Source organism: Balearica regulorum, chromosome 1, assembly GCF_011004875.1.
Source record: "Balearica regulorum gibbericeps isolate bBalReg1 chromosome 1, bBalReg1.pri, whole genome shotgun sequence".
NCBI lineage: Eukaryota > Metazoa > Chordata > Aves > Gruiformes > Gruidae > Balearica > Balearica regulorum.
The window spans coordinates 193,876,272-193,892,277 of NC_046184.1; the positions used below are offsets into that span (position 1 = coordinate 193,876,272).

The 16,006-nt window shown below is 39.9% G+C and overlaps 1 protein-coding gene across 1 annotated transcript in view; it reads right to left on the minus strand.

Annotated features, from left to right (window-relative positions):
* The window catches only part of KL (klotho), a 52,393-nt gene that overhangs the window by 13,518 nt on the left and 22,869 nt on the right, over window positions 1-16,006 (minus strand). The window contains exon 2 of the mRNA XM_075742024.1: window positions 2,091-2,601. Within this exon, the coding sequence (XP_075598139.1) occupies window positions 2,091-2,601 (511 nt within the window). The remainder of the gene's footprint in view (window positions 1-2,090; window positions 2,602-16,006) is intronic.

Below are 16,006 nucleotides of genomic sequence, written 5' to 3' on the forward strand. Positions count from 1 at the left end.
GTAAGGGGCCTGGCTGTTCCCCTTCTCCTTAAGACTCTTTGAAATCAGACCTGCTAACTCCCCAGATAATGACCTAACCTCTCGACTAGTCAACATGGCACAGAGGAGCTTGCATGCCCTCCTGGTCAACATGCTCCACTTTACAAGGAATAATCAATTTATTTGTTGCACCAGAGACAAAGCAGGGAAGTGAACATGGCTCTGGAGTAAGTGGTTAGATACCCACCCATGTGAGAAGATATCTCCAACCAATTAGCAAGTATAATTGATATTTAACTACTTTGTATTACAGCTCTATTTATTCAACCCCAAATGATATTTAGGAAAAAAAAAAAAAAAAAGGAAAGATCAATAATAGTAAACAGTAAAAAAGAATTAGGGTTGTGATCCCACATAAAGAAACTCTTCCCTAGAGGAAAAAAAAAAAAGATTAAAAAAAAAAGATGTATGGAGCTTGTCTACAGCATGCAGCATCAGAATGGGATCTACATCAGCACTTCAACTGAAATCAGGAGCACACTTTTGAGCAAATCTCCTTCCTCATCACACCTCAGTTCACATCACTGAGTGGTCTCTGGGTTCCTTTGGGGTGAAATTAGCCAGAAATGGGCTTCAGGAATGCACACTGTGTGAACACCAGGCCCTCAACACCAACTCTTTTTACTCTACAGGCTTGCTCCGACAGGGCTGCACTTACTTCCTAATGCAGATACAGAAATAAGCATTTTTTTCTGGACCAATGCATATACATTATCAGGCAAAGATATTGGCCAGATCTAGGAAGCAGCAAAAACACATTTATGTGGGCCTGGGTCTACATTGCTTCTCAGTGCTGTAGCTTCAATGCCATTTTACTGCCCTGTGACTGCTGGAGTGAATCTGTTGGTAACTAGCTCTTCAATCTTACACATTACAGAGCTTTAGTGCACTGGATAGACGTGTCCTAAGTCTGCGAGAGAGACAACATGTGCCTTTGTCCTTGGTCTTTAATGTTGTCCAACAAGACTGCTCACAGCCAATATGATGTCTTTTGTGGATCTTTCTGAACTAAATTCCCCTAGGTGTTGCACAGAGAACTTTGGTATTTACACTGGATTTTGCAGATTCCAACAGGCAGCAAAAGTTGGGTGCAATAATTTTCTAATACGCAGAAGAGTTGGGTGCAATAATTTTCATCAAAACGATGCCAAAGTCCCTCCTGCAGATACAGTCTGTCTCTGCTTTTTTTCTTCTGTAAAAAGTTTAGCCAGAGCAGTAAACTGTAGACAAGTAAATCAATTACTAAATTGTAAATTAAGAAATTAATAGTCCACCATATGGACAATGAAAGTGGAAATGGGAACCCAACAACTTATTGGTGACTACTAGGATTGAAAAAATCTGTTTTGCCACAAGGAAACTGAAAAATAGAAAATAAACTCTCACACAAGTTAGTATATTTCTCTTGCTGTTTGGAAAAAATAATAGGTTAACAATTTAAACAGTTTAGATTATATAACCTCAAATATTCGGTTCTCCTTAACCTGATGTAAATTCAGATTATGGTGATTGATGTCCAGAGCAGTACCAATGCAAAATTTGTGCAAGGGCAACACTGACAAGCAGAATGAAAAGGTTCCAATTTTTCATTTAAAAATGTATTCTTTCAGCCTTATGTTTTATCCAGACGAACTCTTACTGCATAGTATTTACCTTCTCACATATCTATTCTTACATCTTGTATATATGCATTTATATATCTAAGATATGGAAAACAACTATTAATAAATAACATAGTAAATTTCCCTAAGTCCACTGAGAGCATAGTTCACCCATGTCTTGCACTTCCTCCCACCAAAGACAGTAGAAATTTTCCTACTGACTTCAAAGACAGCAGCATCAAGCTCACCAAATGCTATCTGCAGCTATTAAGGGTCTTCAAGAGCTGAAATGAACAAACCCAGGAAGGGGATTTGGAGTCTTATTTCACAAGTGCCAAGATGAATGTTAAAGACTAAAATTAGTTTTCAGCCTGGTTCTTTACCACGTCTCTGTAGGTTATTTTGCATTACGATTTTGTCAAGCACATGTTAATACAACCTCAGTCCTACCTTTTAAAGTTTCCATAACGAACTTTTTGAGATAGTAAATGTATTTGGCATCATCTCTCTTGGTGCTACCAGAAACAAACCAGCTGTTCTCCACAATGAATATTTGGGGGTTGTTATATTCACTGCTTATCCAGTAAAGGAGCTGCCTCAGGCTTATTGATTCCAACTGCTGGAATTTCATGTGGGAGTCCAAGAGCTGGAAACTCAGAGTAGCTCCAAAAGAAAGAGCAAAAAAGTCTGCTGTTCCCTTGATATACTTCTTCTCAACTTCACTGAATTCAGGCAATAGAGACGAGAGGTTACTCCTCATGCTCTCTGGATAGTCACCATCAATAAATATGGGCTTAGCAAACCAGCCAAGCACGAAATCAAGGGATTTTTGACATTCTTTTATGTTTTTTTCAGACATACGTTGAGGTTTTATCCAGTGGGAGCTAAGGGCAATGGACACTTTTCCTCTTTGAGTTGGACGAAAATGGTCATTGTAGAGATGCCAGACTTTAGCATGGGCCTGTTGAAAAGAAAGACTGTAATTAATGCACCTGAAAATCCATTTTAAGTAACAGAATTAGTCTCAAGTACTGAGGTCCAGCGTCACGTCCGAACCACATAAACATGGCATTTGAGGGCTCAGCCTTATTCATTCATCAGCAGTTTACAACTCCTAAATTAACTTTTCTTTAGTACCATATTAATACCATATATCAACTAGAAATCGCTAGTTGGTTGGGGAAAACAGCATCTCAGTTTTCTATGAGATACTATTCCAGGCACTGAGCACACTCTTGGTAGTTAACTAGACGCCTTTATTAACTTTCATTATTGAGTTCAGACATACTTCCAGTATTTACAAAAATGAAAATGCATTTACCTAAACATCTTTCAAAGTATGTTTTCATTATAGAAATATCACTTTATCTGTAGATTCACAGATACATAAAGAAGAAAGGTCTATTCTTAGGAGCTTGTCCAAATCTCTCAAACAATACGAGACAAAGAAACACCCTTGAACTTACTCTTCTTTGAACCAGAACACACAGTATAGGAAAAATTACTAATCTGGATTTTAGAAAGTCTGGTGAAAAACAATTTACCACAGCTCCTGAAAAGTTATTCCAACAATTCAATTTAATTTGTTTTATTAAAATTTGCTATTTACTTCTAGCATCAGATTTCAACTACTTGTCTTGGTAAAATTTTATCTGTTACTGTGAGGAGATGTTTTCTACCACATTTTTTCCCATGATCTTACACAGTCAGTTGAAATAGTCTCTTGATGTTCCCTTTGCAAGCTAAATAGATTAAGTTCCTGGAGCCTCGCATTATCTTCGGGCATAGCTTCCAGCCCTCTAACCATTCTCACTGCTCTTCTCTGATTCTCTTCCAATTTGTCATCATCTGTCTTAAACTGCAGAAGTAGAATTGGACATAATATGCCAGTGGTAGTCTTGCCAGCAGTAAAACCAGAGACAATTATTTAATACACTATTTCTGCTTATGTGGCCATAGCATTACACTGTGATCATATGGTCATCTAAACTACCATAATTCCAGAGTCTTTCACCATATAAAACATATTTTTTCTTTGCACCTACCTTATCAAAGAATTTTGACTGCTCTATGAATCAACATCCTATCTTTTAGTCATCTCCACATTAGTAGAAATTGTAATGCTTTTTTCAAGGTCATTGATAAAAAGGTAAAAAATATGAGATCCATTCATTAGAATAAAGCCTACTTGATAACTATTCCCAGTTTACATTTGCATTTTGAGACTTATCAGTTAATATTCATTCATATGTGCTGTGATGACATGAACCTCCATTCTTGCCATACAAATTCACAGGTGTGATGAATATATATGACAGATTATTAATCAAAATGTCACAGGCATTTTTAGCCCTCTCTGGAATATAAGCTGTGTAGAAAGCCTTATAATTCCACTCCATGAAGTTGGTATGCTGGTAAATTTTATCATTAATGTATTGATATCTGCTGTTCACAGTTTCCTTTTCATACACTCTTACCATTCAGGCTTTGAACTGGAATGATTTCCAGTTGCCAGCATTGTTAGAAACATTAAACAATTAAGATTATTAATCATTTTTGACACAGACACTGTTAATTACCCAGGAAAAAAAATGAATTCTATCATTCTACTGTTCTTGCAGAAATTTAATTCTCACTGCTGGGAGAAAAACAATTGGAAGTGAAGGACAACTAAAGGTAAGATCAATAATCAAGGCTCATTTCAGCTGCCCACATACAGAAACCTGCTGCCTTTGAGTTATCATGGGGTATATAAAACATCTGTGCAGATCAGACACCGGCTCCAGAGGAGACTGAACCCATGCCCTTTTAGAGTGGTCAACAAAACCCAAAGAGAACAATCTTGGAAAGTCTGAACCACAGTACACACCTACGTGTATCTGAACCAAGCTCTCAGTTGCAAACTTCAACATACGTGCTCTCATTCATAATACATCAATAGCTCAAATGAATGTGATGCAGTCCTACCATCTGTCTATATTAATACAATGGATTTTGATGCTAGTGAGAAACTAAATATAATAACCACTTCAAAGTCTCATGTCAAAAATGAAAGCTGACCTAAGCACAAACTTAATTTTACTTTACACTAAAGCTCCATTACACTGATGAAAGAACAAAAAGACATTACACTCCATGACCAGAACGCTACACACCCACCACTTAAATATGATTTTAAAAATTCCATTGGGAACAAATGTGCCACCACTTGCAACTTAAATTTGCACACCTAAATTTTCCCTCATGAAGTTGCCGTATGTTCTTCTTCTGTTGAACCTGAGTCATCTCCAGATTTCCTGCCTCAAATGTTAAGATACCACCATGCACAAACACACAACTTCATTTTTGTCATCTGTACTTGCAGCTACGCTGCCCACCCACAGAGCACCTTGAGGACTATGGAGGACTTGCCCCATAACTCCTGGTCCTTTCTACTCTTACCGAGGGAAGAGATATTCCAGCATTTTAGTATCCCTGCTTCTACCATGAAGCAAGGAGGAAGGGAATCCCATGGGTTACCCCTCTCCACAGATAAGGAGGTGCTGTTTACTCCCTCATTGCAATGAAAAAATATGAAGTGTAACAACATGGGATTATCTTATTCAACTGTGCTTTCTAAGCATGTCATCTAGTCTGCCGCTACAGAAAATGAGAAGACTAGTGTCTAAGATGTGCAGGGTGAGTCACTCTTTGGGAGTCCATCTCTCTCCACTGGTGACAGACAAAAACCTGTTACTTAGTTTAGACATGTCACGTTCTACAGACTGATGTAAGCAGGCAAGAAGAAGCCCACTTAAATGTCTGCCCCCTGGAGTGTGCATGAAGTGGAATTATACTATTTCCATAAAAAAAAACAGCTAAACATAGAAAATAGTGCATCAAAGTCCCCAGGCTCTGTGGACATAGATTAACGAAGTAGTTCAGAAATGCACAGAAATAAAGCTGGAAGAAGCCAGTGACAGAGCAGAGTGTCTCTATGGAAATCTGGGACAGAATTAATTTGCCTAACATTAGGTGTCTAATGCAGTTTCAGAGAATTCAGAGTATTCCAGACTCTACCTGCAGTTTCAGAAAGCTATGAGTCTCCCATAAACCCTAAGACAGAGACACCTGGGATACTACAGGATGTGTAAAATGATGATTTGTACCCATACCTATCTTCAGGCAAATGAATCTCACTCCTAGAGTAAGACTCATTTTGAACTGAAGACACCTTGTATTTCGATGTCCACATATGAACTAGATGCCCAAGCCCCCACCTGGCAAATGGAGATCCCAGGCTCCACACAGCTGCCTGAACACAGGCATCTAGTTGCCACTCCAGAATGATACAGGCCTATGTCACATCTGCTATTTCCATGCAGATGTCCAAAAAGCCTGGGAAGCTTCACATGGTACTACTTACACTGAGCTAACAGGATCCCACTCCAAGTCAATCTACTTAATGCACTGAGTCTAATGAGTAATTCCTCAGTACAGTACAGCAGCCATACCGTGGCACTCAGCAGGACCACTACCCACATCCCAATAACTGTATGGATTAGTAGTAGGATTTCATGAAGGTGCCCAGACCTTTTTGAGATGTCTTATCTGGCAGACATGATTAAGGACCCAATGAGAGACTTTGCTCTTCTGGAGCAGCAACTGGAGGCCAGGCAGAATATCCTAAGGTAGCTCAAGTGACACTATACACATTTGCTGGGACAACTGAAACCTTCTAGATGTCTATTAACTGTAGTCAGAGTTTAGCCTCCCAGATCACACACAGAGAAAACAAGTAGGAACCAACCCACCATCAGTGCCTTTATATTTATCTGAAATCTTACTTCCTGATCTCAGTGACTTGCCTGTTGGTACCTATTTTTAGTTCACAGCTGACTAGGATTAAGATCATGACAATCCAGACTACAGTGCTTTTACTGACACACAGCATAATGACTCCACGTCTCTGGTTTTGCAAGGTGCTAAGGGGCCTTATTTTGGTCCTTGTTAGCTTGGACAGATGAGTGGTGCTGACAGATCACTTGGCTGGACTGGAAAACCTTACTAAAAAAGGCTGGTTACAAACCGGCTCTAGGAAGAGTTGTTTACTCACCCAAGTGTTATGCACAGAACTAACTGCTAAAACCTGTGTGCTGGTTTCCACGCTGCTTAATTTGGGTAGTCTTGTCATTATTTCTTGTTTCCAGAGAGTAGCACATATTATTAGATACCAAATACTTGACTGACACTTTTTGGGGGGATACTACCCTACATTCTTGAACCTGCTGAGACTAAGCTAAGCTGAGCTAAATTGGTATTGGAAAAGCTGCAAAATTAGGATGGGGGCTCTCTGTACTAACTACTGTCTATTTGTGGTGGGTTGACCTTGGCTGGCTGCCAGGTGCCCACCAAGCCACTCCATCACTCCCCTCCTCAGCAGGACAGGGAAGGGAGAAAAATAAGATGAAAAAAAGCTTGTGAGTCAAGATAAAAGCAGTTTAATGAAGCAAAAAAAGGAAAACAAAAGATTTTTTCTCTACTTCCCATCAGCAGGCGATGTCCAGTCACTTCCCAGGAAGCAGGGCTTCAGTATACATAGCAGTTGCTCCAGAAGACAAAGGTCATAAATAAAGAATGCCCTTCCTCTTAGTTTTTATTGCTGAGCAGCCATCATATGGTATGGAATATCCCTTTGGTCAGTTTGGGTCAGCTGTCCAGGCTGTGTCCCTTCCCAAGATCTTGTCCCACCCCCAGTCTACTGGTGAGGTGGGCTGTTGGAGAGACAGCCTTGGTGCTGTGCCAGCCCTGCTCAGCAGTAGCCACAACACCGGGGTGCTACCAACACCTTGCTGGCCACCAACACACAGCACAGCGCTGTGAGGGCTGCTGTGGGGAAATTAACTCCATCCCAGCCAGACCTACTACTGTTCAAGAACAGACAGACCATCAGGAAAGCTTTTAAACAGCCTTTACCTTACCCTCAAAATGTTTACATCACTAAGAAAATAATTAAGTTTTCTATCACCATGAAAGTGAAAGAGAACCACGAGATGTAGCTTGTCCTTAGCTAAGCCCATTTGTATGTCTGTGCTTTACTCATGTGTAAGGCTCTGGCACAGTCCCATTTTCAAGTTGACAGATTCTTCTTCCTCTGACTTTCCCACTCAAGATACCTATTTGGACCACGCTTTACCTATACTCAACTTGTGAAACTCTGGTATTGATCATGTTAGATCACCTTAAGGAGACCCCTGCATGAGCCAGTCAATAATACCAGAATCCAGCCTTGATGAAGTGCTGAACATATTTTCAAGGCAGAAAAGCCCCCTGCAATGCGATAGCGTGGGCTAGTCCTACAAAATCCAAATTCCTGCAGTGACAGCAGAAATAATTCAACACAGGCAAACAGGCTTCACAATCTAACAGTCATGTCCTACTCTATTGCAGGACAGATCTACATAGTCCAAGAATCATTAGGTGAAGTCAATTTAGTAATACACAGACATTTGTTTGCCTGATTACTCCTCTAAATTCCTGCCCAAGTTCATTAAGACCTTCCTGAGTCTGGCACCGATATGTATCGTTCTGCAAGTTCTTAGTACTTAGATCTATCATGATGCATAACATTCACAGGAGCAAATCAAGAACTAATTGCGAACATCATGATTCCGTAATTTGTGTTCATTCCTCTAGAAAAAGTTTCAATTTTAAGTTGTGTGTCTTCTGAACCAATAATAATACCATTCATTTCATAAATAAACTGCACAAATAACCTGCTCTCCACGCTCCGATGAACTATCCTGTATTAACTCTCTGTTTGCATGGTAATGAAACTGAATAGGAAAGCGTTACTGAAATTCATTTAGCAATACAAAGAAAAGAGTTAATTGGAAAAGATGTGCAAAGGCTTTTTGATTAGTAGAAACCGGGCTGATGTACCTCTGACAAACACGTCATTATTCAGTCCTACATCAAAAGCTCTTCTGAAATGGATATAATTATTGGAATGACATGGGAAAGTCTAGTAGTGAGAATGTGCCTTGTACCAAGAAGGGGAAAAATATAATGTGTTTTTTCCCCCATATCATCAAAAGCAAGTATTTTAATCAAAAGCTACAACAAAGGATGTCACATTTCATGTAATGTTTTACCCTTAGATCCAGAGTCAAGTAGGTTTCACCCACACAGTCCTTGGGTAAACATTCTCTTTCACAAGCAAATTATATTCTTAACACTGAGTAACAGATACAGCTATTTAGAAACTGGTTAAAGTTCTTCCCATATTTCAAAAACTGGTAAGATAATAATTTAATGTATGAAGTACAGGATTTTGCTATAGATAATATATTAGTCATGTAATTACTTCATTTTTCCTCTATAATCCCTTCCCAAATATCTATTTTTCTAGTTTTATTTTTAGAGTCTGTTAGCCAACATTACCAAAGATTATCAAGTCAATAAATTTAACCAATTTCAACAACCTAGGACCAGTTGTAAATGGTACATAAAACGCCAAGTGAACGTTTTTCAGTCTATAACCACTTAATGTAAAATTTGCTACAATTATAGTATTAAGTACAATTAAGTATTGATCACACACCTGAACTACACTGTTTTGTTCCAATTCCTTTCTCAGAATTCAGTCACTGTTTTTTGCACTGTCCTGGTTATTGTAACAATCTGATGCCTCATGAACATGAATAAATTTATGTCTGCCATACATAAAGCAGGAAGTAATACCATTCCTATTTTACGAATTGGGAACAGAGATATTATGACATGCATAGAAGAAAAATTAAACCAGGTTCCTCAAGTTGTAGAGCAGTGTATTAACTCCAGAACAATGCCTCTGCTTGGTATGATACCTCTACAGAAAAAAACCACCAAAGATGGCATTAAATACTTGTCTGAAGGCACAGCAGCTAGCTAAAAAGACATTTCTCCCCATCACAGGCAAAACAGGGGAGCTTTGCTGGCATGAGAATAAAAAGAAGGTAACCTGAAAGCATGAAGCTAAGCCACAGGCATCAAGATGCACTGCAGGTAGTCCAAAATTATTAGCAGAAGAAAAAAAAAAAAAAAAGGAAGTAGGTAAGAGTTATTTTTACACTTTGATTTTCTATTTTATAGCAGCTGAAAGTCTGGGAAGGCTTGTACTCTCACACACTGTATGTATAAGCATGTGAACATTATCACAGATAGATATGCAGCGGAGAAACACAAAGTGACCGCAAAGTGACAAAAGGAAACCAAAAACCACCTTGATCTCATTGTGTCAGGCGACTGCCGTAGGAAACCTCTCCTTTGAACTACAGAAAGCCTACATGTCATGGCACAAGCCCTGAGTTAAGCCTGTCTCAGACTCACCCTGCCTTGAAAGGCCACTTGCTTGGCAGGTACCCGGTGGTGTGACAGCCAGAGGGAAGGCAGCTGGACTGTGCGATGCACTCTGCAAATCCCACCGTCACCATCAGAGGCTCTGCAAACACAGCCGTACACCTTAGGGGGGGTGGAGACTCATCTCACCTAATTTTTGCCATCACCCACATATGAGCAATGCACATGCACGGCAGAGGGAAGAGCTTCTAGGCCACAATTCATCCAAACCATTTTTAATGCCCAGACGTGAGGGAGATGAAAAGTGCCTGTTCCCCTCCAGTCACCACACAGGCAGGCTGGCACAACCACTGGAGTCAATATCCTGTCCAAATAAACTGAAGCACCAAGAGACAAGTAGGCTGGGAAAGCTGTTTGAAGTCTCCCGAGATGTAACAGTCTCTGAAAATATAAAGGTCATCTGGAAAAGAATTAAGCAGCATTTGACTTTGAGAAGCAATGGGAGACGAGATAAAAATAGCTTTATTTCTGACAACAAATGCTTCTGAGACACTTGATGTGTTTAATCATTTTCCGTTACCTCTGACAGAAAAGATTAATTACAGAACTGCACAAAAATAGTTCAAGGAATGTTGTGACCCATATGAATATTAAAGATATAAGAGATTCTTAAACAGAGTACAAAAAGAAGATAAAAGTACAGAGCAGTTTGAGTGATTTAAAGCTGAGCAACAATCCTGCAGTACTGAAGGGAGCTAAAATAGTCCCTGATAAAAGACTTGACTGATTGGAATCTGGGACACAATGCTCAGGCAGTATTTAGGGGAAGACCGAGATATAATCACTACTATCAAAATTGTTGTGGGTGTGCTGGAGTTACATAAACACATAAAAGCTCCAGAACTGAGACTGACCTGCAAAGCCCTCTACCAGAGCATGAACTTCTTGGAGGACAGGTCAGGCTCCAATCATGCTGACATACTCAAGTACACAAAATACCCACAAAAAAGATACAACGGAAAAAGACATAGAAAACTTAGTTGTAATCCACAAAAGCAAGTGCACAGGACTGCACAGGCTGTAGTAAACAGCACACACCAAGACAAGAACAATGCTTTGCAAGAGCTGATGATCATCAGACAAATGTGCTGAACAAGGAAGATGAAAAAAGCACCATGACTTTGTAGGAACCCTTACTGGGAACAGTGGTAAAGGTTGTGGCAACAGAATACACTATTAGCCCAAAAAGCAAAAGGAACATGAATGGATTTCAAGTCACACTCTGGCTGGAGAGAAGTAACATGGTGCTAATAGTGAGAAAAAAGCATATAAAATTCTCATAAACTGATATAAAACTGATAAATATATATGTAGAATATGTAAAACTGATAAAATAATGCCCAGTCAGAGCACTGAGATTCATTGGATGTTAAAAACTGGAAAAGACAGAGAAGGCATCCATTATGGCTCCAAACCTTGGGTCTCATCAAGGTTTGTACAAACCGGGTAGAGAAGGTGTCGTGGTTTAACCCCAGACGGTAACTGAGCACCACGCAGCCACTCGCTCACCCCTCCATCCCCAGTGGGATGGGGAGGAGAATGGAAAAAAAAAATTGTGGGTTGAGATAAAGACAGGATAACAAAGGATGATAATGATGATGATCATGATAATAATAATAATAGTAATAGTAGTAATAATAATAACAACAACAACAAGTGATGTACAAATGCAATTGCTCACCACCTGCAGAACGGAAAAAAAAGCCCAGTCCAATGCCCCATGATCCCACCTCCCGGCTAGCTTGCCCAGTTCTATACATATAGAGCATGACGTTCTATGGTAGGGAATGTTCCTTTGGCCAGTCTGGGTCAGCTCTCCTGGCTGTGCTCTCCCAGCTTCTTGTGCACCTGGCAGGGCGTGAGAAGCTGCAAAGTCCTTGACTTAGTGAAGACACAGCACTATACCAGCTACTAGAAAGAAAATTGTCTTAGTCGAAACCAGGACAGAAGGACCCAAAGTAACTGTGAAATGAGCTGAGGACTGCCTGCAGAAGAGCTCAAACTACAGAACAGAGCTTCAAAAGCCCCTGAACTCACGGCTCTCCCTTGCGCTAAGAGGCCAAAAAAGAAGATAAACCTGTCGCTCTCAAAAGTCATACAGTGAAGAGGACAATCACAGTAACATATACATTCTTAATGACATCAGTTTAAAAAAAAAGACACTATTTTTGGTTATATACAGAATCAAAAGAACTCAATAAATATATAAAAGGCAGACATTTCCAGTATCTTTAAGGGGAAAAATTCTGGAAGAGATGACTGATGCCAAACATTTTTCTGTTTGATGCATCACCTGATTTTCTGATAGATACATATAGGGAAGCGAAACACCCATCTGTGCATATTCACCCCCTCAACATACCCCTTGGAAATGCTTGTTCTACACACTGCTGACCTATGTTTCCTATCCCAGGTGTTTCACTGGGAGAAAGAATGTATTTCTGATGGTTTAGTGGGTGCACAGACAGGATAGTAATCTGGTATCAGGGAAAAATTGTGGAAGCACATGAAGAGAATTGCTTTGGAAAGTGTCAAGAGCAGCTGGCAGAAGCTAAACAAACAAAAAGGCTGATTCCATATAATTAAAATAATGTGTTAGGAAGAAACATTTTCTTAACAAGAGGTAGAGGTAAACATAAATATAACTAAACCCCATCATCAGTATGTGTGCCAGACAGACAAGGAAGTGACGGAAATGCTGGGCCTAATCTAACTAGCTAAACCAACGACTCAGCTTGGAAAGATGTCGAAAACAATCTATAATTTTGGGTGGAAATGACAGAGTGAAGAACCCAGGTTACTCAATACCCCTATCCCTGCATTTAAAGCACCCAGAGCCCTGTGCTCTGGTGTCAATGATTAACACAGAATCTTATCCCAGTGTCATGGTTTAAACTCAGTAGGCAACTGAACACCACACAGCCACTCGCTCACTGCGCCCTGCCAGCAGGCTGAAAGGAAGAGAATTGGAAGGGTGAGAGTGAGAAAACTCATGGGTTGAGATAAGAACAGTTTAATAATTGAAATAAAACATTACAACAACAATAATAATAAATGAAAAGGAAAATCACAAAAAGAGAGAGAAATAAAACCCAAGAAAAACAAGTGATGCAAATGAAAAACAATCGCTCACCACCAACTGACCCATGTCCAGCCAGTCCCTAAGCAGCAGCTCCCCAGCACACTTTCCCCCTAGTTTATATGCTGAGCATGGTATCATATGGTATGAAATATCCCTTTGGTGATCTTGTTATCAGAGCAAGGCTGGGAAATATTTCCCCCTACATTTACAGGGCAGCAGTACTGCTTTATATGCACCCACCACCCAAGGATTTCACCGTGCTTCAGCTTTCTGCAATACTCATATCGTCCAAACACGGGAAAAATTATCACAGGCTGATCCATGTAATTTCACAAACAGATGATGTATTAACCCACAGCCAGACTCAAACAGACCTGAAAGAGTTAATTAAGTGTATGCTGTAACTTTGAGAGCACAATTCTAAGTGAACTGATGAACAGGTCAAGTGGTACAGGAAAGAGTAAAATATTTAGGAGTAGACTAATCATCTTATCAACAGCGAATAAAATTAATTGGAAGCTCCTTGCTCTACAAGTCTGCATGAGCTCAGATCTCTTCTGAGTTTGTTTATTTTTCCCCAGGATTTTATATCCCCGTTTGCAGATACAATTAAGCCTTTAACCAAGTTGTTAAAGAAAGTGCAGCAATGGGAGTGGAGATCAGGACAAAACCTGAGCTCTTCAACATTCAAAAAAGGCTGGCATAGGTAGCCACACTGAGGATGCTGTTCCGGCATGGCCACTTTATTTGCATTTTGCTACCCCTTCCAGAAGCAGTAGAGGCCACATTATCATAAAACCAAGGAACATCAGTCAGTTCACTCCGTACAAAAAGGAGCATGTGGTGCTCCTGGGACACTTAACATGGTGACCCAGAAATTACAAAGTGGGTGAAAGGCGCCATTACCAAGCTCAGCATATTTAAGAGAATCAATAGAGTAGTGTGGCCTCGGCAGAAGAATCAACTACAATAGGTGGTCCCCAGAGCATATTGTGGGAATCTCATCCAATTTGTTCACAAAAAAACCTCATTTTGAAGAGGCTACAACAACAGAAGGTAGCCTCCTCTGGGAGAAGACATGAAGCAATTGGTACAGAATTATTTAATGTGTATTACAGTAAATGTTTCTACTACATAAACTAAACCCTCTCCCTTTTCAGCACCCAAAGATAACAGCTCCATGGATGCAAATATAAATTGACAGGTCCTTTATCAATCTCACAACAGAACAGAACAGTAACTGCTGCAGTGCCCAGGTACATCACTACAAGGTAATGACAATCAGAGGTACGAGAACACCACAGCAGTGGTGGTTTGACTGGGTGCTACCCACCAAATGGCTTCAGAAGGTATTTCTGGATGAACGTGCAGGTGGATAGCTTTTCCAAGCTGGTAGATTGTGAGTTCCTCTGTAAGAAACAAGAGCCACTGGGCAGGAAGAGCAAAGAAGGAATTTGAATAAATCTCCACCAGTGGAGGGTACCAGTGAATAATATGGAAGTGTTTGGTCCTACATAGCTGGCACAGGAATTATAAATTCAGTTAACATACCTGCAACCAATATATTACAAGCTGCCAGAGATCAGACACCACAGCAGCCCCAAATGAATGAGGATCAAACAAAAATGATGATATGAACTAAGAAACATTGTTTAATGACTGCAAAAACTTTAGGCTGTCAGACGGACAATGGCACGTAACAAGACTCTGGTGTGCGCACACAGGGCAAAGCTGAACATCATTAAGCAAGGTCAAAACAAAATTATTGGATCAGAACTCTGTGCTATAATATAGGCAAATGCAACCCAGAATTAAGGGGATTTACTTGAGGTGAACACTTGGATTGTTCATGCCTAAATATAGCTCAGTCACTCACAACACGATAACCTGAGTTTACTTTGCTCTAACCTTGGCTATTAAATTAATCATTCTGAGATTAGAGCTGTGCATCAATTACAATAGGCTATGAATATGATAGAAAGTTCCAGCCAGCCCCCTAGATGGACGCAAAAAGCAGCTGATCAGGATAAGCAATACATATGTGAAGGTACCAGTTTTCAATCTTCAGACAAATGTTTAGATTACAATTTGCCCAGATGTGAATATGGAATTCTTCCTTCTTTTCCTAATCAGTCTGCAACTGTTTATGTGAGATCCAGCTGTGTTTGCATGCATACCCAATATAAAGCAATCACTACAAACTATCTCATTGTATATAACCTGCCTGAAATGTTCCGGTTTGTGCATATGTAACAGCACTGACTGAAGGGTGTGATTTCAATTATACACCCTTTCAAGTAATACTCAAGTTGCAAAAATCACTGAAACCATATACTAAATTAACTTTAATCCAGTAACTTTTGGAGTAGCTTTTGCATGATTGTTGCAGATAATAAAGCATTCAACTGTAACATCTGAAGTCTAGTTGGTTGCAAAACAAGCCACAAAAGCTATGATTACAGTGCATTGCAATGGCAAACAAATTACAAATTGCAGAAGAGAAGGCAGGGTGTCATTCTCGATGGGAATCCCTCTTGCGTGGTCCCCTTCAGCTCCAGGAATTTTGAACTTGGCTCTATATCCTGTAGCTGTAATCCTACTTACACTTTTATACTTCATGTCTTCTACAAAATAGAAGGGTATTAAGTGCTGAGCAAGTTGAGGAATAGCTATACCCTAGAAGAACGAACTGTGGACTACCCTCAGACCAATACATGTTACTATGAGGCCATGCCAGGCAAGAAATAGCTAACAGCTCCAGGAAGTACTGCTTGTTCCCTAATCCATAGAAACTGTAGGAGGATTCACAACATCACTGCTAGATTCAGGAGTGATAGCTCACAGTTAGCAGGCTACTGAAAAAGGGGATTGTAGCCCCGTAAATACAGTATTGCTATAGCTAGTA